Source organism: Ambystoma mexicanum, chromosome 11 (assembly GCF_040938575.1).
Source record: "Ambystoma mexicanum isolate Mex_15411 chromosome 11, UKY_AmexF1_1, whole genome shotgun sequence".
Classification (NCBI taxonomy): domain Eukaryota; kingdom Metazoa; phylum Chordata; class Amphibia; order Caudata; family Ambystomatidae; genus Ambystoma; species Ambystoma mexicanum.
Window position 1 is genome coordinate 15,882,227 of NC_090934.1, and position 23,553 is coordinate 15,905,779.

At 51.2% G+C, this 23,553-nt stretch overlaps 2 protein-coding genes across 2 annotated transcripts in view; both read left to right on the top strand.

Moving 5' to 3' along the window:
• Positions 1 to 23,553, top strand: part of HPCAL4 (hippocalcin like 4) — a 365,622-nt gene that overhangs the window by 147,879 nt on the left and 194,190 nt on the right. The gene's annotated exons all lie outside the window — the stretch shown is intronic.
• LOC138504883 (putative per-hexamer repeat protein 5) lies at positions 10,747 to 11,286 on the top strand. Its single transcript, XM_069625293.1, has one exon. It carries the CDS (start codon positions 10,747 to 10,749, stop codon positions 11,284 to 11,286), a length of 540 nt encoding a protein of 179 aa, XP_069481394.1.

Genomic DNA, 23,553 nt, shown 5'->3' on the forward strand with positions numbered 1-23,553 from the left:
GAAGACGCATGCACATTGAACAATGTCCACTCTGATATTTTTATGCACAACCGGTGTATTGTATTTGTAGCTTCAAACATGAACAACAAAACCTCCACCCTCACCCCCCTCCCCCCAACTCCCATACACACCCTCACCCCCCTCCCCCCAACTCCCATACACACCCTCACCCCCCTCCCCCCAACTCCCATACACACCCTCACCCCCCTCCCCCCAACTCTGCAACACTAGTCCCGTGTAGCACATTGAGTCCACATGTGCCAGCATTGCCTATTCATCCATGCTCCCAGGGCCCGGGGGGAGGGCATGTTCCTGCGCCGCTGAGAACGCAGCGAGCGGCGCACCGGGCTTGCTGGGGTGGGGCGACTGGTAGAGGGGGTGTCCTCCTGCTGAGTCACATGGGTGGGATGTGCTGCCACAAGGGCGTCTGCAATGCGTGCAAGTGCCTCACACACACGGTTGGTGCCTTCCGTGAACACCTGACGCATTTGCCTGAGCTCCTCCAGTAACTCCAACCTGCCCTGGCGGTTCTCCTCATTGAAGTCAGTGATGAGGGCAGTGAGCTGTCCTGCACGTAGTGCATCCTGGGATGGCGTATCATCCCTGCAGGGGATTGGGGCAACATGGCCTGACAGGGCCTCAAATGGGGTACTGGGCACGGGATCTGCGTCTCCCGGTGCATCGCCACGTGCACTTCGGACTGGTGTGTCACCCTCCCCTGAGTCACTGCATGACATCTGGGGGACATTGGAGGGCTCGGGTGTGTGTACAGTGGGGTAGTACTCCTCCTCAGACGCACCACAAATTGACAAGGGGCTGTCCACAATTTGCAGAGGGGCCGTGGCTGCCACCTCCCCAGAGATGCTGGAATCCTCTGACCTTGGTGTGGCGCTGTTAGTAGGCGCAGATGCAGTGAGGGATGGGGGTTGTGCAACCTCAATGGGCCTTGGAGGAGCTGTGGTGGTTCGGTCCTTCCTGGCCGGTACGCGGTGGTCCCTGCCTTTGGCACTCGATGTGGTGGGACGGCTTTTCTCAGGCTCATCGCCCTCATGCTCACTGCCTGTGGGTGGAGAACAAAAGTACAACATGAGTGGTTGTGTGAGACGGTAATGTAATTAATGGCAGCATTCACATTTCAGTCATTTTGGGTTGGTGGCATTTTGGCCGTTACTACATCACTGGATTCTACACGTGTTGGATATGTACGCAGGTGTTGGAGTCACTAATCCTGGCCAGGTCATGTGCAGTCTGACTCGCACACTGCCAAGCCTGCTGCAGTGTGCTTATTGGGATGTGCTACTTACTGCACTGTGGTTGGTGGGCATTCTGTGGTGGCACTTGTCCCTTGGTGGCAGTTGTCTTGCCATTATCAGCATGGGTGGAGGGGAGTATGACAAGGTGCATTGGACGTGGCATGGAGGTGTATTCTGCATGTATTTGCCATTGGCGGTGTTGACTTTGGACACTCACCTCCATCAGCAGACGACAGAGCCCCACACTCCATTTCGCCGACGCCCTCGATTGCTTCTGTGCCAATCAATGCAGCGCATGTTTCCTCCCATGGCTCTAGTTTCGCTGGTGAACTTGGTCCACCTCCAGTTTGCAGTGCCTGGCTGCGATTGGCTGAGAGGATGCTCCGCACCCTCAACCGCAAGTCGTCCCACCTCTTGCGGCAGTCCCTGGGGGTGCGAGGGGTGGTGCCTACCACGCTCACCCTTTGGGCAAGTTCTGCCCATATGTTTTTTTTGCGGGCCACTGCCCCTCTGCGCATGTCGTTGCTGAACACGACATCTGCGTGCTCCTCCAGGTAGCCCACCAGGGCCTGCAGCTCCTCGGGGCTGAAGCGCTGCTTGCGGAGGCGGTCCGCCGACTTCTTGGGTGCTTTGGGCATAGCTGGCGGTTGTGTGGGCCTTTTCCGAGGTTCAGGTTCGTCCCAAGGGTGCTACCTGGAGAGGATGGCAATGGATTGTGTTTTTAAAGATGGCCGCCGCACTCCTTCCCGTTCCTGTGCGATGACGTAATTTCCATATCCGTTATTTAGCCGTGACCGTAATTTACGGATACCGTAAATTACGGTCACCGCTAATTACGGTCGGCAAAGCTTCGACGGCGGTGTTGTTAAGTACGTCTCGCTTCATGCCGGTAAGGGGTTTAACGAGCCCTTTAGCGGTATGCCGCTAGGGGATTTACCGGCATGGCGGAAAGCTCGTGCCTGCGAGGTCGGAATAGCCTGTAAATAGCGGCATAGTACCAGATCGGACTCGTTCTTTCCGCCATGCCGGTAAGAACTAATACTTACCTCCAACCTCGGAATGACCCCCCCATATCTTGAAGGATCCGGGACTGACTCTTGGCCAGGGCTCATGTCACCTTTCATTGGACATTATGGGATCTCTGGGGGATACTTTGCCATTGGACATGCCTCCTTTGAACACATGCTGTGGGCTCTGTGGTGGTCGCTTGCCCTTTGCGTTTATCCTGTCCACGTCTAACAGATCTTGAGGCTTCTGTGGTGGCTCCCTGGTCATGTGCAGATCTTGAGCAGTCGTCAACGGCCTCTTGGCCATTGAGGGATCTCTGATGGGCCCTTTGCGTTTATCATGTCCACTTCTAAGAGATCTCGAGGCTTCTGTGGTGGCTCCCTGGTCATGTGCAGATTTTGAGGGGTCATGGACGGACTCTTGGCCATTGGTTATTTCTGCTCCAAACAGATCCCGCTGATCCCAGCTCACCATTTGCTGTCCAGGACACTTTCACTGTTGACCGCAGATGTCCAAGAAAAGCTGGACCTCTCCTGCATGGGAGAACATCTTGGTCATGGAGCCTCCTGCTAGCCAGAACCCCCTGGCAGCCACAGCCTGGGGACCATAGCAGGTGTGTGGTGTGGAGTGGTGTGGTGTGGTGAGAACATTATAAAGAGGTCTTGGCCCGCGTTTGAGCATGGTAGATGCCTCCTGGACAGAGGGGTCTTGGGCTTGATAAGAGCAGAGTGAAGGCGGCACCGGCTGACACCAGGCAGACGCCTTTGGCAGAGGATAAGGTGTGCATCTCAGAGGTGGCCATGGCACACGCACCATGGACGTGCCTTGGACACGGTAGGAGGACAGTAGCGTGTTGGGGTACATTGTTAGCATCCTACAGAAGGCTTGGCAAAGTATAAGCAATGAGCACCTGTACCTCAGAGATTCCTAGGGGGAAGCAGGAGCACTGGAGCGGATTCCTGGGTATGGTAAAATACTCTATAGCCTCGTGGGGGGTACAAGCAGCGCTGAGAATCAGTGGGCACACTCCAAGCACCACACACTACCCTTGGGCACAGACACAACCTAGGATGCAGACCAAGGATTACACCAAGGCGTGGGCACAGCCTTGGGGCAGTCCAAGGATTCCAACAAGGCGTGGGCACAGCCAAGGGTGCAGTCCAAGGATTACAACAAGGCGTGGGCACAGCCTTGGGACAGTCCAAGGATTACAGCAAAGCGAGGGCACAGACACAACCTAGGATGCAGACCAAGGATTACACCAAGGCGTGGGCACAGCCTAGGGTGCAGTCCAAGGATTCCAACAAGGCGTGGGCACACCCTTGGGTGCAGTCCAAGGATTAAAACAAGGCGTGGGCACAGCCTTGGGGCAGTCCAAGGATTACAGCAAGGCGTGGGCACAGCCTTGGGGCAGTCCAAGGATTACAGCAAGGCGTGGGCATAGCCTTGGGTCAGTCCAAGGATTACAGCAAAGCGTGGGCACAGACACAACCTAGGGTGCAGTCCAAGGATTACACCAAGGCGTGGGCACAGCCTTGGGACAGTCCAAGGATTACAGCAAGGCGTGGGCATAGCCTTGGGTCAGTCCAAGGATTACAGCAAAGCGTGGGCACAGACACAACCTAGGGTGCAGTCCAAGTATTACACCAAGGCGTGGGCACAGCCTTGGGACAGTCCAAGGATTACAGCAAGGCGTGGGCACAGCCTTGGGGCAGTCAAAGGATTACAGCAAAGCGTGGGCACAGACACAACCTAGGGTGCAGTCCAAGGATTACAACAAGGCGTGGGCACAGCCTTGGGTGCAGTCCAAGGATTCCAACAAGGCGTGGGCACAGCCTTGGGTGCAGTCCAAGGATTACAGCAAGGCGTGGGCACAGCCTTGGGTACAGTCCAAGAATTCCAACAAGGCGTGGGCACAGCCTTGGGTGCAGTCCAAGGATTACAAAAAGGCGTGGCCATAGCCTTGGGGCAGTCCAAGGATTACAGCAAGGCGTGGGCGCAGCCTTGGGGCAGTCCAAGGATTACAGCAAGGCGTGGGCACAGCCTTGGGTGCAGTGCAAGGATTCCAACAAGGCGTGGGCACAGCCTTGGGGCAGTCCAAGGATTCCAACAAGGCGTGGCCACAGCCTTGGGTACAGTCCAAGGATTCCAACAAGGCGTGGGCACAGCCTTGGGTGCAGTCCAAGGATTACAACAAGGCGTGGCCACAGCCTTGGGGCAGTCCAAGGATTACAGCAAGGCGTGGGCGCAGCCTTGGGGCAGCCCAAGGATTACAGCAAGGCGTGGGCACAGCCTTGGGTGCAGTGCAAGGATTCCAACAAGGCGTGGGCACAGCCTTGGGTGCAGTCCAAGGATTACAAAAAGGCATGGCCACAGCCTTGGGGCAGTCCAAGGATTACAGCAAGGCGTGGGCACAGCCTTGGGTACAGTCCAAGGATTCCAACAAGGCGTGGGCACAGCCTTGGGTGCAGTCCAAGGATTACAACAAGGCGTTGCCACAGCCTTGGGGCAGTCCAAGGATTACGGCAAGGCGTGGGCGCAGCCTTGGGGCAGTCCAAGGATTACAGCAAGGCGTGGGCACAGCCTTGGGTGCAGTGCAAGGATTCCAACAAGGCGTGGGCACAGCCTTGGGTGCAGTCCAAGGATTACAAAAAGGCGTGGCCACAGCCTTGGGGCAGTCCAAGGATTACAGCAAAGCGTGGGCACAGCCTTGGGTACAGTCCAAGGATTCCAACAAGGCGTGGGCACAGCCTTGGGGCAGTCCAAGGATTACAGCAAGGCGTGGGCACAGCCTTGGGTGCAGTGCAAGGATTCCAACAAGGCGTGGGCACAGCCTTGGGTACAGTCCAAGGATTCCAACAAGGCGTGGGCACAGCCTTCGGTGCAGTTCAAGGATTACAACAAGGCGTGGCCACAGCCTTGGGGCAGTCCAAGGATTACAGCAAGGCGTGGGCACAGCCTTGGGGCAGTCCAAGGATTACAGCAAGGCGTGGGCACAGCCTTGGGCCCGATTCATGGACTTTTTAGCACGGTTCAAAGTGACTTTGCAGTGCTGAAAAATACACTTTGCGCAGTTCCGTGAATCAGGGTTTGTGTCGGCAGTGAAAAGTCACTTTTCATCAGTGGTCGAAGTGTACGAAAAGAAGTAGTGGAACCATGTTCCCTACTGGCCTGCACTGCTCCCCACAGACCCCATCGCTGTGCCCCCTCCCATGCACAATACAAACCCCAAAGCACATGCTCCTGCTGTTTAGGGGAACGCTCAGTGCAGTGCACTGAAAGTGCAAGTTTCAACTTCTTCCTACACTTTTATTTTAAAACGAAACCATTCCAGAACGCTTTCTTTTTAAAATAAAAGTATAGGAACTGTAACACTTAATTAAAAGAAGTAGAGGAACAGCGCTCCCGACAGCTCCCGCTCACTTCGACCACTGCTTTTCATCAGTGCAAAGTCACTTTGGACCATGCAAAAAAGTCCATGAATTGGACTCTTAGTACCAGAGTAGCACAGTATGAGCAGCACAGTGTAGCCACAGTGTAGCCTTGGACACAAAACAAGCACCACAGCACAGGCCGGGGCACAACCTAAGCACCCACAGTACCAACACCACGGTACACCTTCCGGGCACGTACAATCTGTACAGCCTTAGGTATAATGCACACACCCAGCCCTGGGCATGCTACAAGGGCGGTATCTACACCCGGGGTGTGGAATGGGCATCACAGAGAAGCCCTGGGCATCTTACGAAGTGGTATCTACACCCCGGGCATGGAATCAGCAGCGCAGAGAATCCCTGGGCATCTTACGAGGGTGGTATTTACATTCCGGGCATGGAATGGGCAGCGCAGAGAAGTCCTGGGCATCTTACGAGGGCAGTATTTACACCCCTGGCATGGTATGAGAAGAACAGAGAAGCCATGGGAATCTTATGGGGGCCGTATCTACACCTCGGGCATAGTATGAGAAGGCCAGAGAAGCCCTGGGCATCTTATGGGGGCCGTATCTACACCTCGGGCATAGTATGAGAAGGCCAGAGAAGCCCTGGGCATCTTATGGGGGCCGTATCTCCACCTCGGGCATAGTATGAGAAGGCCAGGGAAGCCCTGGGCATCTTATGGGGGCCGTATCTACACCTCGGGCATAGTATGAGAAGTCCGGAGAAGCCCTGGGCATCTTATGGGGGCCGTATCTGCACCTCGGGCATAGTATGAGAAGGCCGGAGAAGCCATGGGCATCTTATGGGGGCCGTATCTGCACCCCTGGCATGGTAAGAGAAGGCCAGAGAAGCCATGGGCATCTTATGGGGGCCGTATCTAGCCAGCGCTGCGGAGGGGGCACCCCGCAGCTAGAAAGCACGGGCCAGTAAACGGAGGGACAAGGAGGGCCTGAGGGGACAGGGGGGAAATTACAAAGGGCTGCAGAGCCACAAAGGGAGCCCCAACACCTCTCCTCCATCTCCCTGTCCCCCACAGTCACACAGTGCCAGGCAGGATGAGGGGCACAACAGGGGGCTACACCACAATAGCAGGTGCCAAGCACCTAAGATCAGGGAGACAGGAAATGCACAGGTAGAGAACAATGAGCACAACAAGGTGCTAATGGTTGTCGGCGGCAGCCGGTCGGGGGTGTGGCAAAGGCCCCCCAAGCAGACATGGCCTAGGGCCATCCTACACCAATATAAAGGGCTGCTCAAGTAGCAGAGAAACACAACACAAACTCATTGGTCAGTCAATCGCCGACAAGAACCGGGTCTGACGCCAGTGGCAGAAGTTCCGCACACCTGATCTCCTGCAGAAATACAACACGCTCACAAGACTCCTGAGGGAACAGATCCGACAGCACCGTGGAGAGAAGTGGGAGGCTGCAACAGCTAAGCCGAAGGAGGCGGACAACTCAGTGTGGAGAATGACTCCTCGCCTGACTGGGAAGAAGGAGCCAAGCCCACCAATCCAGGGACGAACCCACCTTGCATGCAGCAACAAGGACAAGGCAGAGGTCCTTGCCGAGAAACTGGAGGCTTCGTTCATCCCGAACAAGGTAAGTAGGCTCTCAGAAGGAGTGGCGGAAGCAGTTGAGAAGTATCTTGCAGAAGACCGAACTGCGCTGGGAGCAGAAGACATCGAGAAGAGCACAAGCTCTGAGGTAACAGGACTTGCAGAAAAGCTGGTGAACGGCAAGGCACCAGGGAGCGACGGAATAACCAACATGGCAATCAAGAACCTCCCACCAGCTTCAATGGAACACCTCACAGAGCTCTTCAATGTATGCATGAGGCTCCAGCACTTCCCGAGTTCCTGGAAAGAAGCAAGGGTCATTGTTTTCCCAAAGGCAGGCAAACCACTGAGGGATCCAGCGAACTACCGCCCCATCAGCCTGCTCTCTGTATTATCGAAGCTCCTGGAGAAGGTCCTCTTCGCTCGACTCAGCGACTTCACCTCCGAAAGAAATCTACTAGCAAAGGAACAGTTTGGATTTCGAAAGGAGCAACGACCCAGCAGCTGCTGAGAGTGGTGGACACCATTGCTTCCCCAGCATGGATGACCTGCCATGAGCGACACCGAAAGAGTCTTCAGATAGTGCAGAACAAGGCTCTGCGGATATCGTCTGGAGCTCCAATCTTCACAAGGATAGCAGACCTTCACAGAGACCTGGACATCGAGATGGTGGACGAACATCTAGCGAAGCTGAGTAAGAACTTCTGCCAAGGACTGGATCAGAACCCGAACCCTCTGATCAGAAGACTCACTGCCACCACTGCAAACCCCTTCGACCGCTACCCGTGGCCCATCACTGCGAAGACCCTGTGAAACCAGCCCTACTGTGACAGGACCACACAGACCAAGAAGAATACTAACCCACGACTACACACTCAACCCGAGAAGATGGAGTAATGAGGCTCAAGCCTCGGTATCCATAATCACCGCTGATGGATATAAAACTATCAGCAAGAAGAAGAACAAGCGCCAGGGAAACACAATTCACGTGGCAATCCGCACGGAGCACCAAACAAGTAGCCTGCGTACGAAGAATACTTTTTTCTTTTGAAAACATTGTCCTGTTTCCCTTATTAGCCGACCAGAAGCTTTGCCTTGCCCCGGTGCTATTCGGCAGTCGGTGAGCTTTACCTTGCTTCGGGTTTCATTGTGCGGGCCGTGGCTTGGCCTGGCTCCAGTGACATTTGCCAAGTCAGGAGCTTGATCTTGCTCCGTGCACGTCACGTGGAAAAGCAACGTGCAAATCCCTCATTGAGCAGAGACTTTGTGATATAACACAGAAGGAGTCAGAAGTCAGCAAAGAGGACCACACAGCAAAAGACGGAAGAAAAAGCTTACCAGAGGGTCCAAGAAGGCAGAGGAGCTGGCATTCGAGCGCATGAGTCAGCAGCAGAGAAGGTCAGCATCGCGGAGAGGAGGGAGAGTTCAGCAACCGGCCAGCAAAGGAAGCGGATAAGCAGAGAAGGTCAGCATCGCAGAGAGGAGGGAGAGCTCAGCAACCGGCCAGCAAAGGAAGCAGATAAGCAGAGAAGGTCAGCATCGCGGAGGGGAGGGAGAGCTCAGCAACCAGCCAGCAAAGGAAGCGGATAAGCAGAGAAGGTCAGCATCGCAGAGAGGAGGGAGAGCTCAGCAACCGGCCAGCAAAGGAAGCAGATAAGCAGAGAAGGTCAGCATCGCGGAGAGGAGGGAGAGCTCAGCAACCAGCCAGCAAAGGAAGCGGATAAGCAGAGAAGGTCAGCATCGCGGAGAGGAGGGAGAGCTCAGCAACCGGCCAGCAAAGGAAGCGGATAAGCAGAGAAGGTCAGCATCACGGAGAGGAGGGAGAGCTCAGCAACCGGCCAGCAAAGGAAGCGGATAAGCAGAGAAGGTCAGCATCGCGGAGAGGAGGGAGAGCTCAGCAACCGGCCAGCAAAGGAAGCGGATAAGCAGAGAAGGTCAGCATCGCGGAGAGGAGGGAGAGCTCAGCAACCGGCCAGCAAAGGAAGCGGATAAGCAGAGAAGGTCAGCATCGCAGAGAGGAGGGAGAGCTCAGCAACCGGCCAGCAAAGGAAGCAGATAAGCAGAGAAGGTCAGCATCGCGGAGAGGAGGGAGAGCTCAGCAACCAGCCAGCAAAGGAAGCGGATAAGCAGAGAAGGTCAGCATCGCGGAGAGGAGGGAGAGCTCAGCAACCGGCCAGCAAAGGAAGCGGATAAGCAGAGAAGGTCAGCATCACGGAGAGGAGGGAGAGCTCAGCAACCGGCCAGCAAAGGAAGCGGATAAGCAGAGAAGGTCAGCATCGCGGAGAGGAGGGAGAGCTCAGCAACCGGCCAGCAAAGGAAGCGGATAAGCAGAGAAGGTCAGCATCGCAGAGAGGAGGGAGAGCTCAGCAACCGGCCAGCAAAGGAAGCGGATAAGCAGAGAAGGTCCGCATCGCGGAGAGGAGGGAGAGCTCAGCAACCGGCCAGCAAAGGAAGCGGATAAGCAGAGAAGGTCAGCATCGCGGAGAGGAGGGAGAGCTCAGCAACCGGCCAGCAAAGGAAGCGGATAAGCAGAGAAGGTCAGCATCGCGGAGAGGAGGGAGAGCTCAGCAACCGGCCAGCAAAGGAAGCGGATAAGCAGAGAAGGTCAGCATCGCAGAGAGGAGGGAGAGCTCAGCAACCGGCCAGCAAAGGAAGCAGATAAGCAGAGAAGGTCAGCATCGCGGAGAAGAGGGAGAGCTCAGCAACCGGCCAGCAAAGGAAGCGGATAAGCAGAGAAGGTCAGCATCGCGGAGAAGAGGGAGAGCTCAGCAACCGGCCAGCAAAGGAAGCGGATAAGCAGAGAGGCTGCAGAGAAAGAGACACTGGTGGGAAGGGAGCGAGGTGCTCGTGTTTATGAAAACACAGGCATGGAGGCTGGAATATTAAAGGGAAGGAAGAGCTGAGAGGAAAGCTTTCAGTTTGCAAACTCCACGGCGCACTACAGAGCGTAGAGCAGTGGGGAACACAAGGAGCAGCTGCCGCAGCAAGGATGGAGAACACAAGAATGGCAGCCAAGACCAAGTCGAAGCTCTGAAGCCGAGCTAATCCATGGCTGGGCATGGGTGAGGACGCCTTCAAGTGAAAGATCAAATGAGGAGGAAGAGGCCAGCACTGAACTTGATGAAACAAGGGCACCACCAAAAAAGAAAGTCAAGGAGACAATGCCAGGGTCCGGCAAGAAGAACAATCTAAGTAAAAAGAAAGCTTTCATGGTTGAAATGTTAGATGAGTTTGCTCACAAGTATCTAGGAGTCAGTAGTAAATGCCAAATTTGACAGATTGGAAAAAATGATGTCTGAATTTAGGGAAAGGCAACTGCAAACCAAGGGATCAGAAGTACCAGTGGAACAAGGGGACAGTGGAGTGGGGCCACTAAGGGCATGGGTAGGTCCTACTCCCACCCAGAGCCAAGCGGAGATAACAGGCCTCATAGCAAGAACCCAAGCAATAGAAGGGGGAGTGCCAGCGACGAACAACAGCGTCATAGTCAATGCAACAGCAGCAACAGCAGCAACAGCAGCAACACAGGAACACAGGAGCACAGGAACACAGGAACACAGGAACACAGGAGCACGGGAGCACGGGAACACGGGAACACGGGAACACGGGAACACAGGAGCCCAGGAACACGGGAACACGGGAACACGGGAACACGGGAACACGGGAGCACGGGAGCACGGGAACACGGGAGCACAGGAGCACAGGAGCACAGGAGCACAGGAACACAGGAACACAGGAGCACAGGAACACAGGAGCACAGGAGCACAGGAGCACAGGAACACAGGAACACAGGAGCACAGGAGCACAGGAGCGCAGGAGCGCAGGAGCACAGGAACACAGGAACACAGGAGCACAGGAGCACAGGAACACAGGAACACAGGAGCACAGGAGCACAGGAGCACAGGAGCACAGGAGCACAGGAGCACAGGAGCACAGGAGCACAGGAACACAGGGACACAGGGACACAGGAGCACAGGAGCACAGGAACACAGGAACACAGGAACAATGGTCACAACCACACATCTGGTAGAAAGACTGAAAGCACTAGAGAATGATACTGTGAACAGAATTAAGGGGTCCCTGGCATGGAATATTGAACAGGTGGTCAAGGAAGCTATTTGGAAAAGACAATACATGGAAATATGTTCACTACTAGAAGAACAGACAAAGGGTCACGATGCATTTAGAAACCACAAAAGATCAAAGAAAAAATATTAGCACCAAAATCTGAGGTAGAAAACAACTGAGATAATTGGCTAATAGCGACAGTAATACTAGAGACATTACCAAATGAAGGGGTGAAATGAGGACATAATCCGAGAAGTAAGAGCACCTTTTGGGGGAGAGGCCCGGCTGGCCTATGATGAGCGATTCAGGAGGACTATGTCTGAACACCCAGAGATAGAATGGGACCAGGCCCAGATGAATGTGTACATACAGGAAGTCCAGAGAGGTAATACGACATGCTGCGGCAAAAAGAGCGGGGCTCGTGCAAAGGCATGACAGGGGGCAATAAGTCCAACAAGCCAGAGATACAAAGCAAGGGGAACAGCCTGTCCGGAAGAGGCAGCCATGGGAAGCTAGGTCAAATACCCGCAGCCAAAGTGCTAACAAAACACAAAACGCCAACAGGAACAACATCCCGTGTTGGACATTCGAGAAGGGCCACTGCCCATGGGTCAGAGAGGGGAGGTACAAGCATGCAGGCCAGCAGTGGGTGCACCAGGCTACCCAACAGAGAACCCGAGAAAGAAAGCAATAATAATTTGCGGGATAAGGTCACATTGACGCCAGGGAGAAGCCCAATTAAGGTCGGGGAGTTTGCTGCATTACTGACAGCCTACCCAGATAAGAATAATAGTCAGGTGATAGAAAAAGGTTTCCAGAAAGGTTTCAGCACCCCCTTTCAGGGGAGAGGATCCACTAACACCCCAGGAACTTAAAATCAGCAAGGGGAAAAAAACATCTTTAATTAGCAAGACAATTCAGAAAGAAGTAGAACTAGGCAGAATTCAAACGATACATGTGTTCTCCGCTGGGTCGCGTGCCCAAAAAAGACACAGGGCAGTTCAGAATGATACGTAGTTTGTCCTACCCCCAGGGGCAGTCAGTAAACGATGGGATACTTGGAGACAGACACAGCAGTGACTTACCCTCACTTTCAAGAAGCACCCAAACTAGTTAAAAAATGTGGAAAAGGGGCGTTAATGGCAAAACTTGACATTGAGTCAGAATTCAGACTCTTGCCAGTGCACCCAGACTCCAAGCCCTGGCTGGGTTTCACATTTGAAGAAAAATGTATGTGGGCAAATGCCTACCGATGGGCTGCGCGATATCATGTGCCCTAGTTGAGCAATTTAGCTCCTTTTTACATTGGGAGTTTCTATGAAAATTCCCAGAAGCACAGGCAGTGCACTACATGGAGGGTTTTATACTGATAGGTCGCCCAGGGACAGGCGAATGCAGCAAGCATTGACAGTAATGTGAGCAATGGCAGCACAATGGGGCAACCTTTAGCAGCAGACAAGACAACCACCCGAGCGACAAGCCTCCTTTTCTAGGGTATAGAAATAGATTCTAGATTAGGAGTGTGTAGGGTACCGGGCAAGAAGGGAGAGGAATTACTGGACAAAATCAGAGCCTTGAGGGGAAAGAGCAAAAGCACAATTAGAGAAATGCAGTCCTTGGCAGGAAGCTGGCATTTTGCCGCCAGGGGGTCCCGCAAGGGAAACCATTTGCAAGGAGCTCGGAGCTAAGCACACAAGGCTGCCAGAAGCCCCATCTACACATAAGATTGGAGGAACAAATTAAGGAGGAATTGTTGATATGGGAGGAATGCCTAACAAGATTCAACGGAACAACAATATGGAGAGCGCCATGAAACACTATCAATAAGAGGGGACTTTACACCGATGCGGCCGGGAGCAAAGGTTCTGGGGCAATGCTGGACACAGCATGGTTCGCTGGGAAATGGCCGGGCACATGGTATGCAGCAGGTCGGACGAGGAATATTACATTACTTGAGATCATACCAAACTGGGGTGACCAGGTGGATAACACGGAACTAATCACTTTGTCAGATAACATGGCATTGGTTGGGATTATAAACAGAAGAACAACCAATCGGCAGCTTGTGTTAAAAAATGTAAAGAGCTCTGGCCAGGATTACTTTGAACAGAAACATTGTATTGATAGCAAAACGCATCGCCGGAACAGATAATAACATTGCATTTTCTCGTTTTCAGTGGAGCAAATTTTGCCAAATGGGCCCAAATGCCCAGAAAAACATGACAGAAGTTCCGAAGGAATTCTGGGAAATTCTGGCAGCCAAATAAGGATAGCATCAACGCCAATGCCAAACGGCCGGGACCGGGATGCGCAAACAACGCCAACACCAAATGGCCGGGGCTAGATTGCACAACCAACATCAACACACACCTCATATACGGGTGACAGCAGGAAGTTCTCTCCGGCACAAAGCACAGACCCTGCAACAGGGCTTCTTTTAGATCTGGCCAAGAAGGCACTGGGAACCAACACCACCGCACAATATAGCAAGTGTCTGGCAACGGTACTGAATGTTACGGGTTTAGCGCATGTGGAGCTGGTAAATACAAAAGATATCAATACTTTTTAGAGAGAGGGCCTACAGGCAAGGGGTAAAGAAGGAATAGGCACAGCGGCATTGGACAGCAGTGGCATATTTTGCCAGAATCCCGGGAGGGTCGGACCCGACCCGAAGTGCGCTGATATCATACGCCTTGAAAGGTTGGGGAAAAATAGAGGGTCCCCAGAAAGATAAGAGGCGCCCTCTGGATTTCAAGAAATTGATAGTACTATTGGGTTTATTAGACATAATATGCTCACACCCATATGAAGCCCTACTGTTTAAAACAGCGTTTATGTTAGCGTACTTTCGGCGTTTAGAGTAAGCAACTTAATAGCCTCAAGTACAAAAGCCAGCAGCGGGCTGGGAATCCTGGATGTAAGGGTAAAAGCGGATAGCGTCACCATGGAGGTGCAGACACCCAAACAGGGTGCCAGAGGGTAAACAATATCTGCTGTATTGAGGAGATTTCCAACTGCTCGGTGTGCACCACCAACCTGTACAACGCCCAGCGCCCACCAGTAGGGGGCCGTTTCCTGGTGCAGAGATACGCCTCCGACTTAAGCCTATTGCAGTTCAAAGCGGTGCTCATGAAAGCCATAGATATGGCCGGGAGGGACACGAAGGGATTATCATTGAAATTCAACATTCAAATTAGCATTCATTTAGAATAGGGGCAGCAACAACAGCCTGGCAAGGGGAACTGGGGGCGCAAAAGGTAAAAACAATAGGGGGTTGGAAATCTGACTGTTACAAATGGTACATAAGGCTGGAATTAATATGAATTTTCTCACAAACAGATCTTGGCGCCCCCCTCAGATCGGCATGATAGTAGGACATTCTTTCATGTTCAGAACAGGGAGATGGTCAGAGGAAATGAAAGAAATAACAGCTTTTCAAAACACTATCACATCATGGTGGGGGCACAGGGGTTTGAAGTGATCAGACATGCATGAAAGGTTAGCGGATTTAGTGGCGTTCAGACACCTTCCGGAATTATTGGTCATACACCTGGGCGGCAATGATTTGGTAACAATGGGGAGGAAGGAGTTATTGGCAGATCCATGCTCCTCGTTACCGGGCATAACCCACAACTGGAAGGAAACCGAGCTTTCTTACTCCTCGATGCTGCCCAGGAAAACATGGCTGGGAACAACTGATATAAAGTCACTGATATAGCGAGAATGAAATTAAACAGAGGGGTAGAGAAATTCTGCACAAGCCGAGGGATCCATTTCATTAGACGTAGCGCAATATCACTGGCGAATCTGGGATTATTCCACAAAGATGGGACCCATCTATCTGAGAAATACTAGACAACCCGGCGGAAAGAGGATGCAGGTAGTAACTGTTGGGGGGGACCTGGAAGGCCGGTAACCCATGCAGCGGTGGCGGCACAGACCAGAGGGCACATACCTGGAACTCCTGCCCAAAAGTGTACACTATGTAATAGTGTAATTATGTAATAGCTCGTATGTTAGCAGTCCCAGAGGAATACACTCTCCTGAGAGCAGACAGATGCAAGACCCGAGCAGGGGGCAGAGCTAATATTCCTAAATCTAATCGATCTATTGGATTAGCCCCTCCCTAGATCTCAAATCTTTTGAATCTGTCACAGCCAAAATACCCATCGCCAATTCCCAAACTCTTAACATCCACCTTGATTACAGACCACCTGGTCTGATTGACTCTTTTCATGAAGACATATCCACCCTACTCTCGGACAACCTAAAAAGCACTTTGCAAGTCATCTGTTAGAGTGTACTCTGAGACCTCTGACCGGCTCATAGAGTGAGAGTTTGCTCAGAAGCACTTTAAGACAAGATAGCAGCACCCGTGAGATTGATGGGTGTGCAGATTTATTACTCCAACACCAATAAATAAGGACACCTCAAACGGTTTGGCAAAGGGAGTCCGTTTAATGACAAGTACAAAAAATGAGGAGTTATGCATGTCAGCAGTGATGTGATCGTCCTTCTCGCTTCAACTCCAATGAACTTCATACAAGTTGTAACATTTATACTCAAAACTCATCATCATCGACGTGTAACACTCAAAAGTTGACATGCAATTCTATTGGTTAGGAAAAGGTAACTTTACTATAGGTACTATATCTGTATATGGTAACGGAGTGAGGGGATTGGGTAAACACTGTCAGGTGGGCATCTAAGACTCTCCTCCAAAAATGATTACTGTAGACGTCACTAAAAGTACGACGTCTCATTGGTTCTACTAACTATAGGACCCTAGATTACTTGGTCTGTTGTGATTGGGTTGGCACCAACCCCATGCATACTTTTCTACTTTGCTTAGCAGCACGCAGAATGATTGGCCAGGTGCGGGGTACCCCTTAGTTACCCAGCCTTCCTCCAGTCCTTGTTAAAATCAATCATAACTTTATTAGCCATGTGTCAATTAGTTCTCTGCGGTTGGCCTTGAAACTGCATCTTCTGGCAGGAAAAGGTTCTGATATCTTCATCTGGCCTGGGGCCATGCATAGGTTTGAACCCTCGCTCTTTCTTGCTCGGCTGGTCACGTGATTCAGACACTGTGAATTTGTTGCTTTTCCATCAATTAGTGTATTTGATATTCGTTTCACCCGCCACCTGCCTTTGCCTCCTTATCTCAACCTTTCAGAGGCAAGATATTCTGTTCTTAGTTTCAATTAGATGTAGCTACTGTTCGTTTCTTCTATTGGACCTTGGCTCTACTGGCACGAGTTGTCTCTGCTGAGTTCAGTTTCAGCCGCTTCTTCTCGTTTTTGCTAAATATGAAGCTTTCTCGTTTGGCCTTTAGTAACCTGGGTTGATTCTACTTCTTGTGCAAAGTAGAAATATGCTTACAATACTGTGCTTCGTTTGAGGTAGATTATGTATAATGGCGCTTGCGGCACTATTCTCCTGCTCAGCATAGCAAGCTGCAATGTTTTCTTAGCTTTCTTGTGATTCCAAGCATATTTACAGGTGTAAACTGGTCGAATATCTTCATCTTGCTTACAGCTGAAACGTCTTACATTTTGACATTGTTCTTTTACTTCAAGTTCACGATATCCTTGTTCATGGCATTTTGTCTCTTTGCATCATTCTCTGGTTGTCATTTCTTCTATCTGAAAGTCAGTACGGGCCCTTGTGACGTCACCATTCGTCTTCTATTAAGGCCTTTTTGGTTTCTTCAGGGACTGTACTTAGGCGATCTTCCTTTCGTTTCATTTGTTGATAGGGCTTTCTTAATGCATACCTTACTGTCCATGGTTTTCTGGGTATCAGTACTTCAATAGGTGCTGTTTGTCTAATAGGCACTGAGCAGAGTACTACTGCGGCTCTCTGCTGGTTTATTTGCTCATCATACGTCACATATCTCGGTGTGAATGTTCTTGGTACTTCAAAATGGACGATTGGGGTGCAGGTTTTATTTTGGACCTCCTCTACAAGGGGATCTCAACCTAGGATTTAATGACCCAGGGTGCAGGGTGGCCGAGAGGAAATGGCGTGCTTCATGTTCATCCTCTGACAAAATGGCCTGCCGCCTGCTACAAAGCCAATACCGGCTCTCCGCCCTCACCAAGAAGAGAGTTCATATCCAAGCCCGCATCGCAGCGGCATCAAACAACTCGGCTGAACTCTTTAAAATCTGCAAGGAACTGGCCAATCCCGCCACAGTCTCTACCTCTCCTGTCCCCTCCCAGGCCCTCTGCACGACACTGGCTTCTCACTTCATTTCAAAAACTCAGGACATCCTATCGCCTCCCTCTATTCCCTGCTTTTCCTCTGGACTTTCTGCAGCCACCCCCCTACCTCCTTCTTTGCCTTTCCCCTTTTCTCTGCAGACGAGGTTTCTAGACAAGTCCGATCTATGAAAGTCTCATTGAAACAGGTTCACCCCTGTTCCTCCAAAACCATCAAGGACCAAATCGACTCCCTGGCTCCTGCCCTGGCTGATTTCTGCAATCACTCCTTCGCCACTGGAGTCTTCCCATCCCCCCTGAAGCACTCCCTTGTGCACCCTCTTCTTAAGAAGCCCTCTGCCGACCCCTCCTTCCCGGCTAACTATCGCACAATCTCCATCACTCCCTTCCTGGGCAAGCTCCTGGAGAAACTGGCTATCTCCCAGCTTAATCTCCACACTGAATCTGTTGGTAGTCTTCATGACCATCAGTCTGGCTTCAGAGCTGCCAGAAGCACAGAAACTGCTCTCCTGAACATCCGTGAAGACCTGCTCTCCAACCTTGACTCTAACACCCTGTGCGTCCTCATTTTGCTTAATCTCTCTTCTGCCGTTGACACTGTCAGCCATGCCATCCTGCTCAACCGCCTCTGTGATAACCTGGGTATCACTGGTCGGGCTCTGGCATGGCTGACTTCCTTCCTCTCCGACCGACCCTCCCAGGTCCAACTCGGGTCCTTCCTCTCCGATATCTTTTTCTCTACCTGTGGTGTCCCCCAGGGATCTAGCCTCTCTCCTTGGCTGTTCAACCAATACCTGGCACTCCTTGCCCACCGCATCGCCGCTCTCTGACCCAATTTTTCGGCCTCCTCCTCTCCTTCCCTCATCTCTGACTGTCTGTCTGCTATCCAGGAGTGGTATGCTGCCAATGACCTCTGCCTTAATGCCAGTAAGACTGAGATTCTACTCATCGGCACACCCACTCCCTCCTTCCCTGCATCTCTCTGGCCTGCCTCTCTTGGCCCTCTTCCTGCTCCCACCTGCTAGGCAAAAAACCTCGGGGTCATCTTCAACTTCCCACTCTCCTTCTCTCCTCACATCTCTGATGTCTCTAAGAAGTCTCACTACCATCCGCACCTCCTCAGAGGTATTCTTCCTTTCCTCTCCATCCCCCAGAAGCTCACTGTCTCCAGAGCCCTGGTTCTCTCTAGGCTGGACTATTGTAACAGCCGGTTTATAGTCATAATGTCGAAAAAAAAATGTCGACAGACAAAAATTTCGAAAAAAAAATGTTGAAAATAATAATGTCGACATCCTATACTTATAATGTAAAAAGTCATTTTTTCGAAAAAAAAATGTCGACATTTTTTTTGTTGACATTATGACTACAAACCCTTAAAACTATCAACACCTCACCCAACACCCCCCTGCCACCCCCCCACACCCCCCAACCACCCTTTCACCCCTCATACTCAACACATACCAATTATTTATTTATTTATTTATTTATTCAATAAATAAATAACCTAAAAAAGGATCATTTACTATGGGGGGGGTCCCCCCCCAACCCCCCCTCACCCAACACCCTCCTGCCACCCCCCCACACCCCCCCAACCACCCTTTCACCCCTCATAACACATAACAATTATATATTTATTTATTTAGTCAATAATTAAATAAATAAAAATAGTATTTACTATGGGGGGTCCCCCCCCAACCCCCCCTCACCCAACACCCCCCTGCCACCCCCCCACACCCCCCAACCACCCCTCATACTCAACACATCATATATATATATATTTATTTATTTATTCATACAATAAATTAAATTTCGAAAAAATATAGAAAAATGTCAACATTTTTGTTTGTCGACATTATTGTTTTTCGACATTAATTTGTCGACATTTTGACTGTCGACATTATTGATGTCGACATTATGACTGCACACCGTAACAGCCTCTATCTAAACCTTCCTGCCTCTACTCTCCACCCTCTGCAACTCATCCAGAACAGGACTGCGAAAATTGTCCTTGGCCTCAAGCCCAGGGATCGTATCTCTCCATGGCTGAAATCTCTGCACTGGCTCACAGTGGCTGTGAGGATTAAGTTCAAAACCCTCTGCATTGTCCACAAGGCCTTCTGGGGGCTGGGGCCGCAATACCTTCAACTCTCTCTTCCTAAATATCTTCCTTCCCGAGCTCTTCGCTCATCTGCCTCCAAAACCCTCAGGGTCAGTCGCTTCTCCAAGCAACAAGTTGGTGGTATATCTCTCTCTCTTCGGCAACGGCCTCCCTCTGGAACAGCCTTCCTGCCTCCCTGAAACTTGAGGAGAACCATCTCTGGTTCCGGAAGCACCTCAAAACCTTCCTCTTTGCTTCTGCTTTCTTTCCTACTCTCCCCTGTTGATTTCCTGGCTGAAACTGCACTGGTTACATGGCCACCCTTTCTGCTCTCGGCCCCAGGCCCCGCAGTTGCTCACCTGCACTGCCCCCCTGGCAACCCCTGCACCTGGAGACTGTTTCTGTATCCCTACAGTCCCTCTGCCTGCACTTATACCTGCACTTACCTTGCACTTGCCACCAGCTGGCCATTTTATTTATTCTTATTTATCCTACTATCCCATGTACTGCACTGTCCCCTCTCCCTTCCCCCTAACACTTTTCCTTTTCCCCCTTCCTATGAACTTGCGCGATCTGAATGACACCTGGCCTAGTAGGATCGTTATCTGTCTTCCCATGTTCCCCCTCCCTTGCCTCGTCGCGCCTTGAAACACTTGTGTATAGGCGCGTTATAAATGCCATATCATATGATATCATACCCTAAAGACCAACAAGCAATCATTGAGGCCAATATCTTGACAGAACTCGGCTTCACTCTGAGAGTGAATTTACCAACACACAACAAAGGGAGAATACTTGACTGGGTGGCAGACTACAATTGTAATGCCTTGATTACCTCCATCATCCCGCAAGTGTGGACTGACAACCACCTCTTGTGATTTACATTGGCAACTAAAAGGCCTACCACCAAACTGCACCCGACGTGTGCGCCCGTGGAGCTGGAGCTCCTCACCCCTGCCGGAGCAGTTCAATGTGGGCCAGATGCAGAGGTAAGCCATAGGGCTACTCACCAGCCCTTCTGAACTACCCTCTGTTTTTCCTGGAAAATTGCACAGTATATGTGCCTCACCCCCGCTTGGCCCGCTCCATGCAATTTGCATGCATCAAGGGCTTATTTCAACTGCTAACTGCAAGCACCATCAGGCATCCGCCATAGTGCTGGACGTGGAACCGCTGCTCTAAGATGGCCTCCGGGAAAGCACAACACCTTTAAGGACTACCACTGAGGACCCACCCTCCCTCCCCGTACTCGGATTGGCCAGCCATCACCTTAACCGGACCAACCAAGAGCCGGGAGGTGTAGCCGGACTGCAGTACGAGGACCGTGAAGTGAGGACATCGCCTGTCCCGTGCCTGTCCGCTGCCGTACGGCCGTCGGCCAGAACCCATGGCTTACTTGCTGTAAGTACAATACACCAAACATCACCCTGTACGCGTGTACCTGACTTTACATCCGCATCACGCCCTGTGCTAAACCACCTCGGCATCCCCTGCCATAACACGGGGTACAGATCAGCGTTTCGCTGTGCATAACTTCACTGCCGCCTACCAGACTATACGGTGCGGACGCCCCTCTACTCCTCACTGTACTCATGGTTTTACGACGATTGTACTATCACGAATCCGTCCTCTGTTCAACTGCATACAATGGCCACCATGCGCGCCAGTATTACCGTGCCTTCACTTTACTACGGCTCCAGGTGCACCTCGCCCTAGCTCAACATAGAACATGTGCACTCGTAATTTCTTCTGCGCCCAATCTCACCAGCTGTTCATGCTTCACACATGTCTGGTTGCTCACGTACTATGACCATTTTGCATCTGTCTGTATAATGTCCTCTCTGCATCTACCGTGGTCTCTTGAACTTAGGCGCTCTAGTGCCCCTCTGCAGCTGTTGAAAAAATGCTTTCCCAATACCCACTGGGATTTTCGAATTTAGGTGTCTAACGCCCCACCACGTGATACTCTGCCTCTGCCTGCCATTGTGGGTCGCACATATTACTCAGCCCGATTATGTCTTACCCTAGCCACAATACCTGATCCTTACCGGCCCCCCCTACACTTGTTGAAAGCGCTAGTGCACCTGTAAAGCCTAATTTCTGTGTGCCTTATGTTCGCTAATAGACCACATTTTATAGTGTTGTGCCTTTTGGTCGCTAGCTACCTGTCACCTTAAACTTGCCCGTTAGCTGTGCCATTTATTAGCCATTTTTTCAAGTGTGCCTCTATTCAGTATCTAGCGCTTCTCTATTAACTTGTCTGCCCAAGACTCACAAGTATCAGCGTAGCCTATTTCATCTACTACCCCCTTAGCATCCCTTCCCTACTCCATATCGGAACTATGCCAGCCTGGCTAGTATTCATCATGTTCCCTTTCAGCATTATGTCCGATTGTATGCCATGTAGTAGAAACAGCTATATCCCATTTAGCAATGGACTTGCCAAACTTGGCTGTCCCAGACACCACCCCGTTCCCTGCCCCACCCCCTTCCTGCCATCGCAGCCTCCTTTCCCCCACAGGACACCTACAGACCATAGTATCAAAATCAGCGTTACTCTAGGTAAACATCCACCGAACTTCGCCACAGATAACCACTCTGACAACATCCAGAACACACGCAACATGCCAGAACATCGCCCTACAGCCTACCCTAACCTCATGACCCGTAATGATAGACTAGGCCGTAGACTCCCCACTCTACTTAACAAAATGACCAAGAACTCCACAACTAAAGTCACTAACAAAAACATTGGAAATACTATGCCACTTAAAGGAGCTTTACTCAATGTAAGATCCCTTGTGGCCCACCCTATGGAAATTTCCGATATTATCCGTTCAGCTGACCTGGATTTCCTGGCCACTACAGAAACCTGGCTTCATGTCGCAGCAGGTCCATCCCTAACCCTTGCGATTCCAGACAACTACTCCATCCTCAGGGCCGACAAACCTAATGCCCGTGGAGGAGGTGTAGCACTTATTTTCAAATCCTCGCTTGACATTAGATCTGTGACCTCCCCTCCTCTAAAGTCTTGCGAACACCTATCCATCAAAATTCAAACCACCTCTAAGAACACTATCAGCCTGGAACTATTATACAGACCCCCTTGGCCCATTGGTTCCTTCGAGGAAGATATAACCTCCCTCATAGCTGAAAAATCTAAACCTCTATCACAGAATATTATTCTAGGTGACTTTAACTTGGGTTACAATGATCCTCACGACACTCCAGCATCCTCCCTTGCTAATGCACTTTGCGAACACAACTACCTTCAACTTAACACCCTACCTACACACCAGAAAGGTAGAACCTTAGACTGGCTCGCTGCCCAAAACTGTAACATTACCTGCAAAGACCACCAACCACTTATATGGACCGACCACTTCCTACTCGCATTCGACATTAGCACTAATAACCCACACCACACACAGTGCCCACCTGCACCACCATGTCTAGCGAGAAATAAGCGGAACATCACCGCTGAAGCCCTCATCCCACTGGTTCTACCCACCCTAAACATGATCCCTAACACATTGGACCTTAACTCACTAGTAGAAACCTATAATAACGCCATGACCAAAGCTATCGACATTGTTGCCCCTCTAAAATTACGTAAAGGTAAACCTAAAGCTCACCTTAATGCCTGGTACACACCAGAACTGAAAGTCCAAAATGGAAACCCTTTGGAAAATGAACCCATCAGAGGAACACAAAATTAATCTCTCTAACGCATCCTCCCTCTATAAAAAAGAAATAATTCGCACTAAAAAGGAAGCCTACAATATAAGAATAAGTAATGCTAGTTCCAGTACCAAAGAATTATTCTCCATCCTAAAAAAGCTAGAAAATCCCAATCCACCCACGGACACGTCCGTGAAAGACCAACTCTGGTGCACTAGCATCCAAG